Source organism: Sinocyclocheilus grahami, unplaced genomic scaffold (genome assembly GCF_001515645.1).
Source record: "Sinocyclocheilus grahami isolate Dianchi unplaced genomic scaffold, SAMN03320097.WGS_v1.1 scaffold226.1, whole genome shotgun sequence".
NCBI classification, from domain to species: domain Eukaryota; kingdom Metazoa; phylum Chordata; class Actinopteri; order Cypriniformes; family Cyprinidae; genus Sinocyclocheilus; species Sinocyclocheilus grahami.
Window position 1 is genome coordinate 685,632 of NW_015505405.1, and position 9,916 is coordinate 695,547.

Genomic DNA, 9,916 nt, shown 5'->3' on the forward strand with positions numbered 1-9,916 from the left:
CTGTCAGGATGGAACGACAACAGCTTCGCGGGCTTATAGTTTTTTTTTGTTTTTTTTGTAAATGTCGTTATATTAATTTATCACTGAGCAGGAGTCCAGGATTCATCGGGAAATCATTAAAATGCACATACTAGGAAGAAGAGCAATAAGACGGCATTATAAAATTAAAAAGTGCGCTTTGATTTTGAATGGCGAAGACGTGCTCACCCACAAACATTCACATGGTTCATTTTGAAGTATTAGCAAAACAACAAAGCTAATGCTTTTCACGGAACTTACGTAATTACCCATTATACATTGCGATATAGCCTGGTTCGTTGGTCCGTTAGATCGGATTGCTTTCTCACTGCAACCGAACCGCTCCAGAGTTCGCTTTCAATCGAGTCGAGACCACCTCGTTCAGGCGATCTCGGACCGATTGTTTTGGCGCGGATCCGAGCGAGATTGCCGTGTTCACATATTCCCAAACGAACCGAGCTAAGTGGGGGAAACGCGCCAGGTTCCGAAACAACGGGCCAGGTGTGAAAGCACCCTTAGATATTTTAGTTGACTAGACCAGGGGTGGCGAACATCTGTCCTGGAGAGCCGCAGCCTTGCAAAATTTTGCTCCAACCCTAATCAAACACACCTGAACAAGCTAATCAAGGTCTGAAGGGTTACTAGAAAGCTACAGGCAGTTGAGTTTTAATTAGGGTTGGAGCTGAACTCTGCAGGGCAGACCGGAGTTTGCCATCCCTGGACTAGACAAAAGTCAGCGGGGTAACAAATTATTTTAAGTTGAAACAATTTTTTTTACAGTGCAACTTCATCTGACATCGTTGTTTTACCTTTTTTTGAGTCCAAAATTTTTGCGTATTCATCAACCTTTCCTATCAAAATGCTTGCAACAGATGCGAAAACGCAGAAAATCTAACCTGATCCGAATTTTTTTATGACGGACGAAAGTTTTCGGAGGCAGTGTGTAAACGCGATTGACACAACGTGAGGTCGTATTTATATTTCAACATGCGAAAATTTCAGACTAAGTGTGCAATGGCCTTTAGTCTTTGCACATTTTGCACGCTTCGTAAACACTGGGTCGGTACTTCCGCCTACTTCACACTTGACCATTCCAACGTGACTACATAATGCGTGAGGTCAAGCTAGTGCAACATGAGCATTTGTGGTAAAAAAAGTACATAAATTATGTTTTTTTTTAAGAAAATGACCGATCGTTTTGCTGGATATTAAGACCCCTACTCCTCGGCTGGGATCATGTGTAGAGCCCTTTGAGCCCTCAATTTGTACCTTCAACCCATTGGAGAAAGACTTGAACATCTTGAATGACATGGGGTGAGTAAATTATCAGGCAATTTTTACTCTGGAAGTGAACTAATCCTTTAAGTATTTAAGATTATTATCAAAGAAAAAAGTTATGTGCCAATATTATTAAAGAAATCTGCATGTTTAAAAAAAAAAGATAAATTCCAGATTGCAGAGATAACTAATGACGTGAATCAGACACCAGGTGTGTGTATGTCACAGGAAGGAGAAAGGAGAAAGTAAGGAAGGTTAGATGAGCAGACGGCCTGTTTTACACGTTTGATCTGACTGACCTAGTTCTCCAGAGCACCGTTTCTGCCCTGAAGACACTGATACAGTTTGGTCAAAGTTAGAAGAGGTTCAGAGTTGCTTCAGTGACACATGCACAAACATGATTAGAGCTTTTACAAGCATTAATCATTAAACGCCATTTGACAGGAAAAGCCATGTTCTTTTCACTTGTGCAATTATGCAGTATATTAGGCCAATTAAGTGGATAATATTGAGCTGTTTTGATATTAACAGCATCATAATTGTGCTTGCTTGGCAGATTAAGTACACATATTCGGTTTGAAAAATGTTTTGATTCGTGTACGTATTGAATAGAATAATGAATGTATCTTGTGCTAATTATATTTAATTAATTGGCATATATCCACACCAAAAGATATATTAAGATTTCTTTACAAAAAGGTTAAGTACATGCAGCTGTTAATACATATTTTTCACGGAACTTACGTAATTACCCATTATACATTGCGATATAGCCTGGTTCGTTGGTCCGTTAGATCGGATTGCTTTCTCACTGCAACCGAACCGCTCCAGAGTTCGCTTTCAATCGAGTCGAGACCACCTCGTTCAGGCGATCTCGGACCGATTGTTTTGGCGCGGATCCGAGCGAGATTGCCGTGTTCACATATTCCCAAACGAACCGAGCTAAGTGGGGGAAACGCGCCAGGTTCCGAAACAACGGGCCAGGTGTGAAAGCACCCTTAGATATTTTAGTTGACTAGACCAGGGGTGGCGAACATCTGTCCTGGAGAGCCGCAGCCTTGCAAAATTTTGCTCCAACCCTAATCAAACACACCTGAACAAGCTAATCAAGGTCTGAAGGGTTACTAGAAAGCTACAGGCAGTTGAGTTTTAATTAGGGTTGGAGCTGAACTCTGCAGGGCAGACCGGAGTTTGCCATCCCTGGACTAGACAAAAGTCAGCGGGGTAACAAATTATTTTAAGTTGAAACAATTTTTTTTACAGTGCAACTTCATCTGACATCGTTGTTTTACCTTTTTTTGAGTCCAAAATTTTTGCGTATTCATCAACCTTTCCTATCAAAATGCTTGCAACAGATGCGAAAACGCAGAAAATCTAACCTGATCCGAATTTTTTTATGACGGACGAAAGTTTTCGGAGGCAGTGTGTAAACGCGATTGACACAACGTGAGGTCGTATTTATATTTCAACATGCGAAAATTTCAGACTAAGTGTGCAATGGCCTTTAGTCTTTGCACATTTTGCACGCTTCGTAAACACTGGGTCGGTACTTCCGCCTACTTCACACTTGACCATTCCAACGTGACTACATAATGCGTGAGGTCAAGCTAGTGCAACATGAGCATTTGTGGTAAAAAAAGTACATAAATTATGTTTTTTTTTAAGAAAATGACCGATCGTTTTGCTGGATATTAAGACCCCTACTCCTCGGCTGGGATCATGTGTAGAGCCCTTTGAGCCCTCAATTTGTACCTTCAACCCATTGGAGAAAGACTTGAACATCTTGAATGACATGGGGTGAGTAAATTATCAGGCAATTTTTACTCTGGAAGTGAACTATATAAATAAATAAATATATATATATATATATATATATATATATAACAATAATAATGTCACAAGCACATAAAAATAAATAATACTAAAACATATATACTACAAAAATAATACTAAAACTATTTTGTATGGCCAACAATGTAATATCAAATGTATTGCTATTATTTTGGCCAGTACTAAATGCAAGCTCTTTGTGTGACACTTATTGTATCCATCCTGAAGTTATTCATTTTATTCTCTCTCTGTTCCTTTTCAGGGTGAGAGAGGTGGTGATGTGAACACCCTCAGCGTGCCAATGGTCATGCGTAGAGGAGGTTCAGAGACTTGTTTAGATCTGGATTCTGATCTGGTGGTACGGGACACCCCACGATCACGTACTGGTCTGGACACCCTGCAGCAGAAAGTGCTAAAAGTGAAAGAGCAGCTGAGAATTGAGCAAAATTTACAGGATGAGAACGTGGCTGAGTATCTCAAACTCATTAACAGCGCCGACAAGCAGCAGAGCAGCCGCATCAAACAGGTGTTCGAGAAAAAGAACCAGAAAACGGCACACAATATCGCTCAGCTTCAGAAGAAGCTAGAGCAATATCAACGCAAGATGAAGGGGTGTGACATCTCGAATGGAACCAAACACACGCCACCACACTCCAAAGAAAATGAGATGCTCAAAGACAACCTCAAGGACAGTGTGGTCACAGGAAGTGGGCGCCACCCACATTTGGACAAAGTCAAAACTATTGGCCCGGGAGTTTCACTGTCGCCACCGTTCTTCTTCAGCAAATCCAGAGAGATTGCAAACCTCATTCGCAACAAATTTGGTAGCGCGGACAACATTGCACACCTGAAGAGCACCATGGAGACGGGAAGTGGGCTGCAGGCGGAGGGGGGAGCCCGAAACCTTAGCGGCAGTGCCACCATAACCCCTAAGCCCAAATACCAGAGTGATGACGAGTGCTCCACAGAGACGTCAATGTCAGTTGAGAGTAATGGTCATGTGACTGGATCAGGTGTGACAGGGCAGCACAGCGGGTCTGGGAGAGAAGAAGGCCAAGGGGAAAACAGCAGCCGGCTGGTGGAAGCTTGGGAGGACATCAGGGAGTTGAGGGAAGCTCAGAATCTACTGTCAGAAGACATTGACACTCTGAAGACCCAGTTTAGATGTGAATTTGAGAATATTATGCAAACACTACAAGAGGAGCGGTTCAGGTAAATAATCTTGGTAACACATTAGTGTTCTAGATAACGATCAATCGATAGATCGATAATGGTCGACATTGAATTAGTTATGCAAGCTCATTTATCTTTTTTTCCTTTTAGATTACCTTTACCATTATCTAATGCTCATTTAGTGTTCATTTTTAAAAACACTATTTAAAAATTACATTACACACATTACATTATAATGTAATTCTGTTATGACAACCCTCTGAGAGTTTAGCATGGTAATATACATGGCAATGTTAATGTGTTTTGTTTTGGCGGAATAGATCTGCTATGCTCCTGCTGCAGCAGAGCAAGTACCGAGACTTGCTACTGCCAATACAACCACAGACATGCTGCTGTGAGCATGTAAGAAATATAATTCCCACATATAACATGAAATAACCCCCATATATAACATACATGAATCACCAATACTCGATAGTGTCAAATCGCACATCGTTAAAACAACAATTACGATATTATCGCAGACGATATATATCGCACACCCTGGTTTAAAAAAATACCGGTTTCACTCTCCCAAAACCCCGGATCCGTCTGGACGAAACACCTATACGATAAAAAATGTATGCATATACAGCTAAACACGTCTCTGTGTGGACGGGGCCTAAATATCAAATATTCAAAGAAATGCTGCTTGGCCAATCAGATTTAAAAACTGGAATTGTGTGTCTTTCTCTTCCTCTCCGCAGGATGCTTTAGAAGTTTGTCAGACGCGAGTGAGTAAGTTGGAGTTACAGCAACAGCAGCAGCAGGTCTTGCAGTTGGAAAGCGCCGACGCCAAAGTGCTGCTGGGAAAATTTATCAACATCATGCTGGCCATCGTCACTGTGATCTTGGTGTGCGTCTCCACTGCTGCTAAGTTTTCCGCTCCACTGATGCGAAGTCGTCTACACATGTTCGGGACTTTTGCATGCGTGTGTCTACTGGTGTATAGCTGGAGCAACTGGGAGCAGTTGCAGTGTGCAATAGAACGAATGCTGCTGCACAGATGAGGGACATGAAACATGCATGTTCAGTGATGTTCTCGTCAGATAAAGTGCTCCTCCTGGGATGTTCCCTTCATAATGTGACTGTCCTAAGATGATGGCTTTAACACTTTCCTTCTTTTCTTCTTCTTTTTTTTGGTCTGTTGTGTTTTTGTGTGTATGTGAAAGAGTATTCATGATGTACTGTAGCAGAAACGGGTCCATCTCTGTGACTATATTGTGTTATTTCGAATAACTTTTGTAAGCTGTGTCTTAAAAGTAAAGGTTAACTTTACACGTTTTATGTGCTTTTAGGTGGCGATGGTGTGTATAGTCTCTCAAAAACACATCTGGGTAATATTTCATCCCACAATCATAAGAAAAGATAAAGAACATGAAGACTAATTAGAGACCATAGATTTATTAATATTAATATTTTATTTTATTTTTGTATCATTATTACTATTTTTTTTGTACTGTGACATTATTGTCATGATACGTTTTCTCATGGGTGGTTTACTTTTGAGTAATTCTCATTATTATTATAAATATTATTCATGTATTTTTGATTCTATCTGAAAACAATAGTTGAAGAAAATTTGAGTAGCTTTTTTTCTCATTTTAATAATACGTTTTTTATTGCATTAATGAGAACGTTTGGGAAATGTTTAATTATAATGTTAGAATGCAAAAAAGGTAATGGTCTTAAAAAATGCTTAATTTTCTTTATGCAGTAAAATGTATGCTTATTTTTTTTATTTAAAATTTTGTGTGAAATACAAACAAATACGCACATGTTTTAGACATGCTTTGTGAGTTTCGTCCGTTTACTGTTTTCTAGCATTATTTGTACTATTAAAATTGCCTGAAGTTCTTTTCACTGGCACTTTAAACACAGCGCCCAGGTTTATGAGATTCTGTGTGGGGTATTTTTGTTTTTATACTTTAGTCTGAGCAGTGGTGCTCTGTACTGACCATAAAAGATGGAAACACTGTCTTTTTGTTTGTTGTGTAATAGAAATGCCTTGGGGGTTATAGAAACTAGAACATGAGAAGGAAACAAATGTCTCTGTCAAGTTTATGTAACACATTCTGAACTGTCCCTCGTGGAAGTTAGAATTGCTATTTTTTTATATACATTTTTAATTTGCTTGGTTTAATGTATGCTTTAATTATTCCCACAATGCAAATTGATTTCAGTCTCTTTGAGTGTGTGCCTACCTGTGGTTTTGACTGAAGATTGTATAAGCCACAAAATCAGAATTTACCCACCAACCTGACCTAAAATGTGGTGTATAATTAGAGTTTTAGAAGCCTTTAACCTTTTAAGCATGGGGAAATTGATTTTATACATGCTTCAGTGTCCATGTGGTTGGAGATTGGTCTGGTCTTAAATGTGGTCTAAACCTAAAAATAAACGGCCTCATTTTTTACTGAAATTGGACTATTTGTTGATTCTTTATTTACTCAACCACCAGATGCGTTTCTCAGTGGATGAAACCATTTTGTTCGTTCTTCTAACTATTTCTTGTTAAAATGTAGTTGTAGCTCATTTTATATTACACTGCCTGTGCTGTTTGCCATTAGTTACCTGAAAGATAATCCTTTGCTAGACCTGAAGCGTTGAATGTCTTTCATTATTTTCAAAGGTCACTGATAACGCGTTTGCTTCAGCGACTTTAAGATGGTTGTCGCCCTATTGTGGTTGATGAAGGAAGCTGAGCATGATGAACTCCGGTATGAAACTACAGGGAAAAAAAGCTTCAATTAACATGTCGTCAGACTCAGTGGAATAATAAACTTAAAAGCATGACAGTACACGCCACTATATTTAACAAAACTCCGGGCTAGAAATACAGACCGAGCTTTTAAATCCGAAAAGACTGTTAGACATCGAATTTACCTCAAACAATTCAGTACTTGAGTGAAGTGATTCAGTCTGAGCCTCAGACCAAAATGTATTGATTAGCTTTCCGTTTGACGTATTTATTGAGAAAAACCGACTCAAAAGAGTGAATATTGCTAGAACGTATTCTACTGATGATGTTGTAAAATGGTTGAATTCTTGGGAAAATAAATAAATAGTAATTTGCTTGTACATTTTAAGCTAACAGCGTCGCTGTACTTGTAGTTCGCGACTCCACAACACTGGTTAACGTTTTTCTGTCGTTTCGTTTTTGTAGAAGCAATTTGCAAACCTGTTTACCTTCCTTTTGAGTTAGTCTCTCATTGCGTTTGTCGCTTTACGGACTTTTTTGTCTCCAATTTCAGCAAAATCATAGATATGCATAACAGCAACATCGAAATCGATCAAATGAAACCGACAGTTAGAGAAGACGTAATTTATATATTCAATTGACTCAAGCTTTATTATTATTAAATGATTATTGTATTATCAGTTAATGCGTTTAAATGTTTAATAAACATCGTACAATAGTTGTTTTCATCATTTTGCTGTTTCCACAGTTTTTATCAAATTTTTATTTTGGCATTTCATTTGTCACCATCAGTTTTATCAAGCAAAGCCAAACTGATTTGCTGTTCACAATGGATGGGGCTTCCTCTTATTCCGCCCAGAGGAATGTTTGTCGAGTATTATTGCGGTAATTGCACACTGCAATATTCTTCATATCGGACACAATACACTGGATGAGTTTTTTCATAGTTTCATAGAAAAGACAAAAATATATAGCTATACATTGAAGGGTCATAGTAAAATCTTGCATTGCTTTTTCAATGTGATACCTTGAATTGGATTCAGGCAACATGTTTTTGATAATATACAACTGATTATAATCTGAGCGTATTATTTTATTTATTAGTTCTTGGTAGTTAAGCGCAGGTGCTGTAGATGGTGATTTTCTGACTGAGTTCTTGCAGTACATCTCTGGCCTCCTTCTCCAGTCCATCCAGCTCCTGAGCTTTCTCCACCAGAATGTGCTGATTTTCCTCAAATGATCTCTCCAGCTCTGGAAGAGTTAAAGAGGAAGAAAAGTCAGGAATCATAGGTAAATCTATAATCTAATCTTCAAATCTGGGAGCAGTTGTACCTCTCAGTCTCTGCAGTTTGCTTGTGGCATCTATTAATAGATATTTTGCCTCCTGACGTAGTTTCTCGGCCTTCTGACGTGCATCAACCACACCTGCTGCCTTTTGATCTATCAGACCACTGGCCAGTTGGTACTTAGGTTCCACGAGTGAGTCAATCTCCTAAAATACACAAATATACAAATGCATCCTGTGAGGGTCATAAGTGAATAAGAGAGTATAATCATACAAAGTATCAATTTAATGCCTGTGGTGAATGAATGTGGTGTATCCATCAAGTAAAAAGTAATATTTTCCTTACACCTTAAATATATTTAAAGGGGTCATCGGATGCAAATTTTGCACAAGTTGATATGACTCTTTAGGGTCTTAATTAAAAGTCTATAACATACTTTGGTTAAAAGTTAAAAAACATATTTCTGAACCTGTCAAAATCAGCTCTGTTTTTATCAAGCCATTATAGTCCATGTTGCTTTAAATGTTAATGAGCTCTGCTGGTCCCGCCCCTCTCTTCAGAGCCGCTCTTTACTTCAGCCGCATTCATCGTGAAACTTGTTAATTAGCACATTATTAGGAAAGGTGATTTGCAAAGATTCATAAAAAACCCTTATACTCACTTCTTCTGTAGATGAGGCTGGATCACGAATGATTCGAGTGAACATAGATGCATTTAGGCTGATCGGGAGTGGCGCATTCACTTCAAAGTGAAAGTAACGTTAATCCTCTGCGTCTTCAGCGGCTCAGATGTCGGGAGTAAATGACGATTGCTATATTCATTATTACATCCAACAATAAAGCACCTCAATCGCTTAATCGGAGACATCTTGTCTTCCCCTGCACCCGCGTCAACACAATGGGGGCCTGATGACAGATCACTCAGGGCGGGTCTAAGGTAAGACACCAGTCCAGTCTGTGCTGAAACACTACTGTCAATCAAACTATCGTGGGAGGGGCCTGTACAGAACTACGTCATTCTGACAGGAATCTCAGAACAGCCTGGTTTGAGAAAGGAGATTTTAAAATAGGGATTAAAAAAAAAAAAACACTGGATGGATTTTTATAATTATAGGATGGATGTGTACTCACACTTCCAACATACATTTATGTTCAAACTACTTGAAAAAGTTAATTTTGCATCCGATGACCCCTTTAAAGGGGTCATATGATGCTTTTTTAAAGATCATTATTTTGTGTATTTGGTGTCACAGAATATGTTGACATGCTTTAATGTTCAAAAAACACATTATTTTTCAAATACTGTACATTATTGTAGGTCCTCTATGCCCCGCCTCTCTCAAACACTTCGTTTTCAACAAAGCCCCCTCCTTTGACAAGCGCAGTCTGCTCTGATTGGCCAGCTGACCCAGTGCCTTGTGATTGGCCGAACACTGCAAGCACTCGTCAGAAATGTAACGCCCCTTACCATAATCGCGAGCTTCATCTTTCAAAATAAATGTAAAGACAGAGCCTGAAAGGGGAACAGAGTCGCGTGACAGACACAGTGATGAAGCTGGTATGTGTTTGCAGTACACAAGCCACGGTTAAGA

The 9,916-nt window shown here is 39.1% G+C and overlaps 3 protein-coding genes across 3 annotated transcripts in view; 1 reads left to right on the top strand and 2 right to left on the bottom strand.

The window, feature by feature from the left end:
• The window catches only part of LOC107597013 (transmembrane and coiled-coil domains protein 3-like), a 21,694-nt gene extending 17,081 nt beyond the window's left edge, over window positions 1-4,613 (top strand). Inside the window, exon 2 of the mRNA XM_016287906.1 lies at window positions 3,389-4,613. Within this exon, the coding sequence (XP_016143392.1) occupies window positions 3,389-4,342 (954 nt within the window). The 3' untranslated portion in view covers window positions 4,343-4,613. The remainder of the gene's footprint in view (window positions 1-3,388) is intronic.
• acot18 (acyl-CoA thioesterase 18) overlaps window positions 1-9,916 on the bottom strand; it is a 446,653-nt gene that overhangs the window by 366,267 nt on the left and 70,470 nt on the right.
• The window catches only part of lamb1b (laminin, beta 1b), a 38,377-nt gene continuing 36,147 nt past the window's right edge, over window positions 7,687-9,916 (bottom strand). The window contains exons 32-33 of the mRNA XM_016287940.1: window positions 8,372-8,531; window positions 7,687-8,290 (exon numbers count right to left, since the gene is read on the bottom strand). Coding sequence (XP_016143426.1) covers window positions 8,154-8,290; window positions 8,372-8,531 — 297 coding nt within the window. The 3' untranslated portion in view covers window positions 7,687-8,153. The remainder of the gene's footprint in view (window positions 8,291-8,371; window positions 8,532-9,916) is intronic.